Source organism: Idiotropiscis lumnitzeri, chromosome 16, assembly GCF_059441095.1.
Source record: "Idiotropiscis lumnitzeri isolate Australia: NSW breed Sydney's pygmy pipehorse chromosome 16, RoL_Ilum_1.0, whole genome shotgun sequence".
Taxonomy (NCBI): domain Eukaryota; kingdom Metazoa; phylum Chordata; class Actinopteri; order Syngnathiformes; family Syngnathidae; genus Idiotropiscis; species Idiotropiscis lumnitzeri.
The window spans coordinates 3,369,363-3,382,539 of NC_142406.1; the positions used below are offsets into that span (position 1 = coordinate 3,369,363).

At 48.7% G+C, this 13,177-nt stretch overlaps 1 protein-coding gene and 1 long non-coding RNA gene across 2 annotated transcripts in view; both read left to right on the top strand.

The window, feature by feature from the left end:
• LOC148320869 (uncharacterized) overlaps nt 1–875 on the top strand; it is a 58,563-nt gene extending 57,688 nt beyond the window's left edge. The window contains exon 15 of the mRNA XM_088318677.1: nt 84–875. Coding sequence (XP_088174803.1) covers nt 84–104 — 21 coding nt within the window. The 3' untranslated portion in view covers nt 105–875. The remainder of the gene's footprint in view (nt 1–83) is intronic.
• A 789-nt stretch (nt 876–1,664) lies between these two features.
• Nucleotides 1,665–3,715, top strand: LOC148320871 (uncharacterized). Its single transcript, XR_015846895.1, has 4 exons — nt 1,665–2,535; nt 2,678–2,718; nt 2,790–2,925; nt 2,989–3,715. It is a non-coding gene; the product is annotated as an uncharacterized LOC148320871 (long non-coding RNA).
• The last annotated feature ends 9,462 nt before the right edge of the window (nt 3,716–13,177 follow it).

Genomic DNA, 13,177 nt, shown 5'->3' on the forward strand with positions numbered 1-13,177 from the left:
CGTGATGCTTTGTTTAGTTCTGTTAAATATTTGTTTGTGTTTTGTCTTCTAAAGTAAAATAAATCAATGTGGCTTCTGCACAGAGCGACCAGGGCGAGATCTGAGGTGAACCACTTCTCCGGAGGCGTCGCTGTGGAGGATTCTGCGTTATTTGACCGGGCCGGGTCTTGAGGAAGAACGGCTTCTGGAGTCTCATGTTTTAGTTGACATTTTATAACCTCAAATTGTGTGAAATGTTGCCCACTCCGCTTCCGTTGCAGCCTGGCCGTCCTGGAAGGGGATTAATCTCTCCATTTCAGGTTTTCTTCTGGAGGGGACGTTGCCGACCTTTCGTCGACTGTTTAAATTTTGAGCGTCTTTTGTGAATAAAGGCCTATACAAATGTAGTTGTTGCAGGGTGGAGGAGGAGCCGGCGCCCATGTTGCACCACAGCAGTGTAATAAGTGCAAATGCACAAAAGATGAAATTGTTTTTGTAGGGTGGAAGAGGAGCCGGATGAAAGGAAAGATCACGAAACGCATGGCCACTGAATAAATTCGTGCACGGCAACTTGATATGCGACAGGCACAATTAATTTCTTTCTGTGTTGCAGGAATCCGCTTGAGCTGGATGGGATGAGGAAGAGGAGCCGTTCCTCAATTGAAGAATCGAGCGGCACACATGAGTATTGTTTGTCCGAGGGGGTGCCTGGAAATGGTGAACAGGAGGGCGCCGAGTTGTGAGCTTTGTGGTTTGCCTCGGTTGAGCGTAGCGAAAGGAGGCTTGTTGGAGTTGTTGGAGGAGCAGGAAAGGTCTGATGCCAAAGAGGGCAGTCGTGAACGGTGTTTTTGGAGCCGATGGTGTGGTTGTGGTTGAGTGCTCTTTGGCAAGGATTGTTGGAGATGGTCAGATCGTTGTTTGGCTCGTATTGATGCGGAGCCGCTTTTTGTTGTTTGAGGATGTCGGTTGGAAAGCTGGTTGGTGGGCGATGGTGTCGGCAGGCGTCGAGGGCGGAGTCTATCATATTCTAAACAAAAACATTTGTGTTTCAGCGTTGTGGAGGCACTGGACCAGTGACCGAGAGCAACTTGGACCAGCACCATGAGTCAGAAGACAAAGCAAGTGTCCTTTTGCAGTTGACAAAGAGTCGGTTGGAAAACTCTGGAAGGTCGACAAATGGCAAGAAATCAAATAAATGTCATGTGGCCAAAACATACCAATTTATTTTTGTTTTTGTCTAAACGGCAGCGCATCGTACTCGCCAAATTTCCTGTCCAGCTGAGTCGGGTCCCACCTTCAGTCGCCTTCTACGACTCCTGGACCGCTTTTGTCGGCGCCGTCCTCGCCATTGACCCGAGTGATGTTCACAAATGTTGAGGTCTCTAACGGGCGGCGATCACCAACATGGAGCTGCTGCTGCGTGCGAGCGGCCATCAGGGAGCCTGCAGTCGAATTGCATCTTCAGAAGACGAAGCAAAGCGACAATCACCAAAGGAATGGTGTGCTTGTTTTGCAGGGTGGAGGCGGGGTCACGAAATGCATGCCAGATAAATCAACAAGAGGTGCACGATGACGATGTAGATGGATGGGAAGAGGAAGGATTGCTGCCGTCCAATGAAGGCACTGCAAGATGAACATCTTGTTGGCTTTTAGCAATAAAATTGATGACAGCGCATGTTAAGACAAGTCTCTTTTCCATAGCGTTCTCGGACGAGAGAAGATGCTCCGGTACTTGGAGAGCAAAGCGCTACCTTGGCAAGGAGAGTATCTCTTTTTTTTTTTTTTTTTTTTTCCCCCCCCTCCCACTTGATGTTTGTCTCCACTCTGTCACAAACTCACGGGTGTGCACTGACTGCATGATCGGGAGACGTCGAGTTGCTGTTTTCTTGTGCCTTCTTCTGCCACTGTTTTTACTTTGCCTTTCTAACAGGGTGCCAGTGGAGTGGGACGGCCCAAGCGGTACAAAGAACCACTGGACAACAGTCGTAATCACACCAAGTGAGACGCGTCCAACTGATTGTACTGAATGTGTTTTGCAGGATGGACCATGAGTCTCATTGGACGAAAGACCCGAAAATAAGATGGTGACGGTTGAGTCAACAGATCCCCGATCAGATCTCCTGGACACACAACACCACAGCAGTGATGAAGGTCCATCAGCATCTGCACATCTGAGGGTCCTCAAGAAATTCAACCTGAACAGGAAACTGCTGCTGGCCTTCCACCACTCGTCCATCGAGAGCCTGCTGACTGACTGTGTCTCTCCCTGGTACGGCGGCTGCACTGAGGCAGACAGAGTGAGGCTCCAGAGGACAGTCCCAACAGCGCAGAGGATTATCGGCTGCCCTCTCCCCTCCCTGTCGGACGTCTACGCCACCCGGTGCCTCAGCAGAGCTCACCAAAGACTATACTCACCTGAGCTCACTCCTCTTTGACCTGTTGCAGCCAAACAAAGACTAACAGACTGAAAAACAGTTTCTTCCCGAGAGCCATCTTCATGCTGAACTCTCGCACTCAACTACCTCTACCTTGAGGAACTGCAACATAATGTTTTTTGTAATTAATTTCATATTTATTTTTTATTTTATCGTAAATTTAGTTTTGTTAATCTGCACTGGAGAAGGAAGCTCTCAATCTCGTTGTACACTGTATGCAATGACAATAAAGCGCTTTCTGATTCTGACGTTTGTTGTTGCAGGTTGGAGAATGAAGCGGTTGGGACATGAATCCCAGAACAAGGTCCGAAGTACAAATGAAAATTCCAAGCGCCGGTCCCAAAAGTAATGGTCTGCGTTCATGTGCTTTTTTAGCAGGGTAGAAGAGGAGCCGGAAGGAAGGAAGGAATGGACAAAGGTAACAAAACGCATGGCAAATACATCATGAGGACGAGGAAGGATCGCTCCCGTCAAATGACGCTACGAGGTCGACAGCTCCCTGGCTCTTGAGGTGAGTGTCAAAGTTTGAACATGGATGACACGGGATGTTAAGATGAGGCTTTCCTTTTTGCAGGGTTCTCCCCACAAGAGGTGCAGAAGCTTGGAGTGGAAAACGGCAACTCGACGGGGAGAGTATTTTTTTTTTTTTTGTGCGTCCACTTGGTGTCTTTGTCTCCGTTCCGTCACTAACTCACTGGGTGTGTTCGGACAACACTGACTGCATGATGGCTATTTTGGACCGAGCTGTGCATGAAAGCAACGATGCGTCATTTGAGTTCAATGCGCTCCGAAAGATTTTGAGATGTTTGTATTTGATTTTGTTGGAAGCGAAATGTCAAGCTTCCTTTTTGTATGTACTTGAATGAAAATTGTGAAGTGATTTCAAGTGGTCTGTACTTCAACTGGGCAGAGCCAGTACATGTAGTTGTGTTGTCTAACAAAAATGGCATTGCTGTAAAGATTCTTGGATGAGTTTCACATGAGTAACAATATTGACAGTCACACGTGCAACATGTTGGGCATTCATAGTAAAAAGAGATATATTTATTTGTTGTAAATTTAATTGACTTGTTAAATTGGTGACACTGAAAGTGGCGCCTAAAGCATGAGTCGTAAAAAGTAAATGGGCCGACGGAAGCTCTGAACAGAAATGACCACGTCTGCTATACGAAAAGGAAAATGTTGGAAGGCTGAACAGCAAAAATAAGCGAGCCGATGGTGAAAAACCATTTTACATTTGAGATTTTGGGAATGAGTTGTTTTGGGGTTTTTTTTTTGCACTTGATGTAAGTGCAATATGTTGTAAATGTCACTATTGTGTTTGAAATACAGTCATTTCTTTTTTGTTGTCTCTGTCATTCATTATCATGCAGTCATCATGGATCACTTGACTCGTCGTATTAAAAAAAAAAAAAAAACCTTTACGATAAGTAGTCTCCTTAAAAAAAAACTTCTATAAAAAAAAAAAAGAAAAGTTACTTTACATGAGCTTAAAAAAAAGCCTTATGATGCAGCTCTATTTTTATGTATATATATTTGTATGTATATACATACCCCGCAATTGAGTTGGGCGTCTCAACATAATGGAATTGCCGACCTCTGACGGAACCGATAAATATGGTAGGAGCGCTATAAGCACAGTCCATCGGTAAAACCATTTAAAAATGTTCTCTCTGTGCTTTTTCAAGATATAATAATAATAATTTGCCCTTTATTAGTCCCACAATGGGGAAATTCGAGATTCGAACCCAGGCCTCCTGGGGAGACTGGGTCCTGAACGCGGCGCCTTAGACCACTCGGCCATCCTGGCAGCCAGGGAATTGTCAGAAGTGGGATATCGCAACTCCCAACAAAATCGTTTGGGACAAATCCCCTCTCCTATGCAAACCTAAACTTTGTTACTCATAATTTGCGATACTGATTATATGAACGGTTGATGAAAAATGTCAAATTTGTTCTCTGAGAGGCTCTCATTACCGGTGACGGGGATTGTAGCATGAAACGCACTGAGAAGTGTATTCAGTGACAAATGAACGGCAGTAGCAGTGGCAAGGCAAGATGGCTCCCCTCTGGCTTCAGCCGCGAGGGGCCGATTGCTAGTCCGTTCATATAAAAGTCGATGCTCCAAACAAACTATCCGTTTTGGCTTCCCGAGACGTCACTCGATCCCCCGCGAGAGCAGAGAGCTTAAATCTTTACATTGGGGGGTTCGCAGGCCCCCTATGGCTGTGGTCTGCACCCACTGGTCCGTGGCCCGGTGCTAGCCCTGTTGTTTCAATGTGCTATTCACGTATTTACCGACGAGCCTGCTCGCAGGGGACTCTCCGCCCCCCAAGTCATTGCAACAACCTTTTTAGAGTGCCGTCGATATCGGCCAATTTCAGCTGTTTTTCCCATACTGGAGGTCCATTGCAGGCTGAAATGGGTGTGTAACAAGTGCGCTCCAACAACCCCCAGCCCCCCCCCCTGACAAATAGGTTGCGGCGCATGTCGGCAGCAATTTTTTAATTAAATGGCAAAGAGGAATAAAACAAATCATTCCTTACACTTGCAAGGATCTTCAAGCATACCGCTTATTGATGTACTGTAGACTTCTTATTCTGTTTCTAGCTCACACACGTTGAACAGTGACAGATACATTTGGAGAGAACAACTTGGTTAGGGTTAGTTGCAGACATTGCATGAAGATATACATGACATTGGTATCAATGGGGTTTGAACCCTGGATCTCAGGTGAACAAACCCACAGCTCTATCCGCTAAGCCAGCTGGGACCTGGGAGTAACTGCCACTGCTTGTCCATCTATCATTAAACATGGGACCTTTGTCAGCTTGCAAAAGACAAAAGCGCACATGGTGCACTTCCTTCCGTTCCACCCGTGGCCTGGTGGTCAATGCCACGGGTTGGGATCCAGAATACCTGAGTTCAAATCCCGACATATGCAGTGCCATACCGAAAGCTCGCACAGACGAGGCACCTGCCGAACAGTGGCAGGCACAAGGTTGGCATCCCGGTGCAAGGGGGCGGAGGGTGTCCTGGGTGGATGCGGCACCGTGTTACTACTGTCTCCAACTCAGGGACTTTTTCTCTCAATTGACAATACTTAAATACTTGCTTGAACAAAATATGGCGAGAAGCACCCGGGTGAGATTTGAACCTAGGACCACAGGTTGCCCAATGCACAACACAAGCCACTGAGCTAGCAGTGATTTGGAAGTCTCTGTTGCTCTGTGTCCATATGTCCTAAACAATGGGCTTTGTCAGTGGGAAAGACAAAGGCGCACGTGGTGCAGTCACCCTCGTTCCTCCCGTGGCCCGGTGGTCAATGATACGGTTTGGGATCCTGAAGTACCTGGGTTCAAATACCGACACATTCTGAACAATACTGAACGCCAGCTGCTGGACAGTGGCGGAGGGGGCAGCAGGCAGGCACAAAGAGCGGCTGGCAGGTAGATACCTCGTTACGTCACCTCGGTGGGTGCCGGACGGCAAGACTCGGATCTCTAATGTAAAGAGTTTTTCTCTTAATTGACAATAAGTAAATGCTTGCTTGAACATAATGCGGTGAGACATACTTACCTACAACGTGTGCAGAGACAGCAGGGTTGAGATTCGAACCTAGGACCTAAGGTTCCCCGATGCACGACACACACCACTGAGCTAGCATTGATTTGAAAGTCTCACTTGCTCCGTGTCCATATATCCTAAACAATGGGCGTTGTCAGTGGGAAAGACAAAGGCGCACGTGGTGCAGTCACCCTTGTTCCTCCCGTGGCCTGGTGGTCAATGATACGGGTTGGGATCCTAAAGTACCTGGGTTCAAATCCAGACACATGCCGTACAATACTGGTGGAGGAGTACCTGTCCGGGGTTGGTGGGCCAAATCCTAAACAGCTGTGGCGAGGGGTGGACAGGTACGTGGTGGAGGAGGAGGAAATGGTTGGGAGAGAGAGAAGTGGAGGAGAGAGAGGTGGAGGTAGAAGAGAGGAAGAGAGAGAAGGTGGAGTAGGAGGAGAGGAGAAGAGGAGAAGTGGAGTGGGAGGAGAAGAGGAGAAGAGAAGTGGAACAGGAGGGGAGAGCCACCATCCATATTATTTTTGCTTTTGCCCCCCTTACTCCACCTATCTCCTACTCCTACTCCTACTCCTACTCCTACTCCTACTCCTACTCCTACTCCTACTCCTACTCCTACTCCTACTCCTACTCCTACTCCTACTCCTACTCCTACTCCTACTCCTACTCCTACTCCTACTCCTACTCCTACTCCTACTCCTACTCCTACTCCTACTCCTACTCCTACTCCTACTCCTACTCCTACTCCTACTCCTACTCCTACTCCTACTCCTACTCCTACTCCTACTCCTACTCCTACTCCTACTCCTACTCCTACTCCTACTCCTACTCCTACTCCTACTCCTACTCCTACTCCTACTCCTACTCCTACTCCTACTCCTACTCCTACTCCTACTCCTACTCCTACTCCTACTCCTACTCCTACTCCTACTCCTACTCCTACTCCTACTCCTACTCCTACTCCTACTCCTACTCCTACTCCTACTCCTACTCCTACTCCTACTCCTACTCCTACTCCTACTCCTACTCCTACTCCTACTCCTACTCCTACTCCTACTCCTACTCCTACTCCTACTCCTACTCCTACTCCTACTCCTACTCCTACTCCTACTCCTACTCCTACTCCTACTCCTACTCCTACTCCTACTCCTACTCCTACTCCTACTCCTACTCCTACTCCTACTCCTACTCCTACTCCTACTCCTACTCCTACTCCTACTCCTACTCCTACTCCTACTCCTACTCCTACTCCTACTCCTACTCCTACTCCTACTCCTACTCCTACTCCTACTCCTACTCCTACTCCTACTCCTACTCCTACTCCTACTCCTACTCCTACTCCTACTCCTACTCCTACTCCTACTCCTACTCCTACTCCTACTCCTACTCCTACTCCTACTCCTACTCCTACTCCTACTCCTACTCCTACTCCTACTCCTACTCCTACTCCTACTCCTACTCCTACTCCTACTCCTACTCCTACTCCTACTCCTACTCCTACTCCTACTCCTACTCCTACTCCTACTCCTACTCCTACTCCTACTCCTACTCCTACTCCTACTCCTACTCCTACTCCTACTCCTACTCCTACTCCTACTCCTACTCCTACTCCTACTCCTACTCCTACTCCTACTCCTACTCCTACTCCTACTCCTACTCCTACTCCTACTCCTACTCCTACTCCTACTCCTACTCCTACTCCTACTCCTACTCCTACTCCTACTCCTACTCCTACTCCTACTCCTACTCCTACTCCTACTCCTACTCCTACTCCTACTCCTACTCCTACTCCTACTCCTACTCCTACTCCTACTCCTACTCCTACTCCTACTCCTACTCCTACTCCTACTCCTACTCCTACTCCTACTCCTACTCCTACTCCTACTCCTACTCCTACTCCTACTCCTACTCCTACTCCTACTCCTACTCCTACTCCTACTCCTACTCCTACTCCTACTCCTACTCCTACTCCTACTCCTACTCCTACTCCTACTCCTACTCCTACTCCTACTCCTACTCCTACTCCTACTCCTACTCCTACTCCTACTCCTACTCCTACTCCTACTCCTACTCCTACTCCTACTCCTACTCCTACTCCTACTCCTACTCCTACTCCTACTCCTACTCCTACTCCTACTCCTACTCCTACTCCTACTCCTACTCCTACTCCTACTCCTACTCCTACTCCTACTCCTACTCCTACTCCTACTCCTACTCCTACTCCTACTCCTACTCCTACTCCTACTCCTACTCCTACTCCTACTCCTACTCCTACTCCTACTCCTACTCCTACTCCTACTCCTACTCCTACTCCTACTCCTACTCCTACTCCTACTCCTACTCCTACTCCTACTCCTACTCCTACTCCTACTCCTACTCCTACTCCTACTCCTACTCCTACTCCTACTCCTACTCCTACTCCTACTCCTACTCCTACTCCTACTCCTACTCCTACTCCTACTCCTACTCCTACTCCTACTCCTACTCCTACTCCTACTCCTACTCCTACTCCTACTCCTACTCCTACTCCTACTCCTACTCCTACTCCTACTCCTACTCCTACTCCTACTCCTACTCCTACTCCTACTCCTACTCCTACTCCTACTCCTACTCCTACTCCTACTCCTACTCCTACTCCTACTCCTACTCCTACTCCTACTCCTACTCCTACTCCTACTCCTACTCCTACTCCTACTCCTACTCCTACTCCTACTCCTACTCCTACTCCTACTCCTACTCCTACTCCTACTCCTACTCCTACTCCTACTCCTACTCCTACTCCTACTCCTACTCCTACTCCTACTCCTACTCCTACTCCTACTCCTACTCCTACTCCTACTCCTACTCCTACTCCTACTCCTACTCCTACTCCTACTCCTACTCCTACTCCTACTCCTACTCCTACTCCTACTCCTACTCCTACTCCTACTCCTACTCCTACTCCTACTCCTACTCCTACTCCTACTCCTACTCCTACTCCTACTCCTACTCCTACTCCTACTCCTACTCCTACTCCTACTCCTACTCCTACTCCTACTCCTACTCCTACTCCTACTCCTACTCCTACTCCTACTCCTACTCCTACTCCTACTCCTACTCCTACTCCTACTCCTACTCCTACTCCTACTCCTACTCCTACTCCTACTCCTACTCCTACTCCTACTCCTACTCCTACTCCTACTCCTACTCCTACTCCTACTCCTACTCCTACTCCTACTCCTACTCCTACTCCTACTCCTACTCCTACTCCTACTCCTACTCCTACTCCTACTCCTACTCCTACTCCTACTCCTACTCCTACTCCTACTCCTACTCCTACTCCTACTCCTACTCCTACTCCTACTCCTACTCCTACTCCTACTCCTACTCCTACTCCTACTCCTACTCCTACTCCTACTCCTACTCCTACTCCTACTCCTACTCCTACTCCTACTCCTACTCCTACTCCTACTCCTACTCCTACTCCTACTCCTACTCCTACTCCTACTCCTACTCCTACTCCTACTCCTACTCCTACTCCTACTCCTACTCCTACTCCTACTCCTACTCCTACTCCTACTCCTACTCCTACTCCTACTCCTACTCCTACTCCTACTCCTACTCCTACTCCTACTCCTACTCCTACTCCTACTCCTACTCCTACTCCTACTCCTACTCCTACTCCTACTCCTACTCCTACTCCTACTCCTACTCCTACTCCTACTCCTACTCCTACTCCTACTCCTACTCCTACTCCTACTCCTACTCCTACTCCTACTCCTACTCCTACTCCTACTCCTACTCCTACTCCTACTCCTACTCCTACTCCTACTCCTACTCCTACTCCTACTCCTACTCCTACTCCTACTCCTACTCCTACTCCTACTCCTACTCCTACTCCTACTCCTACTCCTACTCCTACTCCTACTCCTACTCCTACTCCTACTCCTACTCCTACTCCTACTCCTACTCCTACTCCTACTCCTACTCCTACTCCTACTCCTACTCCTACTCCTACTCCTACTCCTACTCCTACTCCTACTCCTACTCCTACTCCTACTCCTACTCCTACTCCTACTCCTACTCCTACTCCTACTCCTACTCCTACTCCTACTCCTACTCCTACTCCTACTCCTACTCCTACTCCTACTCCTACTCCTACTCCTACTCCTACTCCTACTCCTACTCCTACTCCTACTCCTACTCCTACTCCTACTCCTACTCCTACTCCTACTCCTACTCCTACTCCTACTCCTACTCCTACTCCTACTCCTACTCCTACTCCTACTCCTACTCCTACTCCTACTCCTACTCCTACTCCTACTCCTACTCCTACTCCTACTCCTACTCCTACTCCTACTCCTACTCCTACTCCTACTCCTACTCCTACTCCTACTCCTACTCCTACTCCTACTCCTACTCCTACTCCTACTCCTACTCCTACTCCTACTCCTACTCCTACTCCTACTCCTACTCCTACTCCTACTCCTACTCCTACTCCTACTCCTACTCCTACTCCTACTCCTACTCCTACTCCTACTCCTACTCCTACTCCTACTCCTACTCCTACTCCTACTCCTACTCCTACTCCTACTCCTACTCCTACTCCTACTCCTACTCCTACTCCTACTCCTACTCCTACTCCTACTCCTACTCCTACTCCTACTCCTACTCCTACTCCTACTCCTACTCCTACTCCTACTCCTACTCCTACTCCTACTCCTACTCCTACTCCTACTCCTACTCCTACTCCTACTCCTACTCCTACTCCTACTCCTACTCCTACTCCTACTCCTACTCCTACTCCTACTCCTACTCCTACTCCTACTCCTACTCCTACTCCTACTCCTACTCCTACTCCTACTCCTACTCCTACTCCTACTCCTACTCCTACTCCTACTCCTACTCCTACTCCTACTCCTACTCCTACTCCTACTCCTACTCCTACTCCTACTCCTACTCCTACTCCTACTCCTACTCCTACTCCTACTCCTACTCCTACTCCTACTCCTACTCCTACTCCTACTCCTACTCCTACTCCTACTCCTACTCCTACTCCTACTCCTACTCCTACTCCTACTCCTACTCCTACTCCTACTCCTACTCCTACTCCTACTCCTACTCCTACTCCTACTCCTACTCCTACTCCTACTCCTACTCCTACTCCTACTCCTACTCCTACTCCTACTCCTACTCCTACTCCTACTCCTACTCCTACTCCTACTCCTACTCCTACTCCTACTCCTACTCCTACTCCTACTCCTACTCCTACTCCTACTCCTACTCCTACTCCTACTCCTACTCCTACTCCTACTCCTACTCCTACTCCTACTCCTACTCCTACTCCTACTCCTACTCCTACTCCTACTCCTACTCCTACTCCTACTCCTACTCCTACTCCTACTCCTACTCCTACTCCTACTCCTACTCCTACTCCTACTCCTACTCCTACTCCTACTCCTACTCCTACTCCTACTCCTACTCCTACTCCTACTCCTACTCCTACTCCTACTCCTACTCCTACTCCTACTCCTACTCCTACTCCTACTCCTACTCCTACTCCTACTCCTACTCCTACTCCTACTCCTACTCCTACTCCTACTCCTACTCCTACTCCTACTCCTACTCCTACTCCTACTCCTACTCCTACTCCTACTCCTACTCCTACTCCTACTCCTACTCCTACTCCTACTCCTACTCCTACTCCTACTCCTACTCCTACTCCTACTCCTACTCCTACTCCTACTCCTACTCCTACTCCTACTCCTACTCCTACTCCTACTCCTACTCCTACTCCTACTCCTACTCCTACTCCTACTCCTACTCCTACTCCTACTCCTACTCCTACTCCTACTCCTACTCCTACTCCTACTCCTACTCCTACTCCTACTCCTACTCCTACTCCTACTCCTACTCCTACTCCTACTCCTACTCCTACTCCTACTCCTACTCCTACTCCTACTCCTACTCCTACTCCTACTCCTACTCCTACTCCTACTCCTACTCCTACTCCTACTCCTACTCCTACTCCTACTCCTACTCCTACTCCTACTCCTACTCCTACTCCTACTCCTACTCCTACTCCTACTCCTACTCCTACTCCTACTCCTACTCCTACTCCTACTCCTACTCCTACTCCTACTCCTACTCCTACTCCTACTCCTACTCCTACTCCTACTCCTACTCCTACTCCTACTCCTACTCCTACTCCTACTCCTACTCCTACTCCTACTCCTACTCCTACTCCTACTCCTACTCCTACTCCTACTCCTACTCCTACTCCTACTCCTACTCCTACTCCTACTCCTACTCCTACTCCTACTCCTACTCCTACTCCTACTCCTACTCCTACTCCTACTCCTACTCCTACTCCTACTCCTACTCCTACTCCTACTCCTACTCCTACTCCTACTCCTACTCCTACTCCTACTCCTACTCCTACTCCTACTCCTACTCCTACTCCTACTCCTACTCCTACTCCTACTCCTACTCCTACTCCTACTCCTACTCCTACTCCTACTCCTACTCCTACTCCTACTCCTACTCCTACTCCTACTCCTACTCCTACTCCTACTCCTACTCCTACTCCTACTCCTACTCCTACTCCTACTCCTACTCCTACTCCTACTCCTACTCCTACTCCTACTCCTACTCCTACTCCTACTCCTACTCCTACTCCTACTCCTACTCCTACTCCTACTCCTACTCCTACTCCTACTCCTACTCCTACTCCTACTCCTACTCCTACTCCTACTCCTACTCCTACTCCTACTCCTACTCCTACTCCTACTCCTACTCCTACTCCTACTCCTACTCCTACTCCTACTCCTACTCCTACTCCTACTCCTACTCCTACTCCTACTCCTACTCCTACTCCTACTCCTACTCCTACTCCTACTCCTACTCCTACTCCTACTCCTACTCCTACTCCTACTCCTACTCCTACTCCTACTCCTACTCCTACTCCTACTCCTACTCCTACTCCTACTCCTACTCCTACTCCTACTCCTACTCCTACTCCTACTCCTACTCCTACTCCTACTCCTACTCCTACTCCTACTCCTACTCCTACTCCTACTCCTACTCCTACTCCTACTCCTACTCCTACTCCTACTCCTACTCCTACTCCTACTCCTACTCCTACTCCTACTCCTACTCCTACTCCTACTCCTACTCCTACTCCTACTCCTACTCCTACTCCTACTCCTACT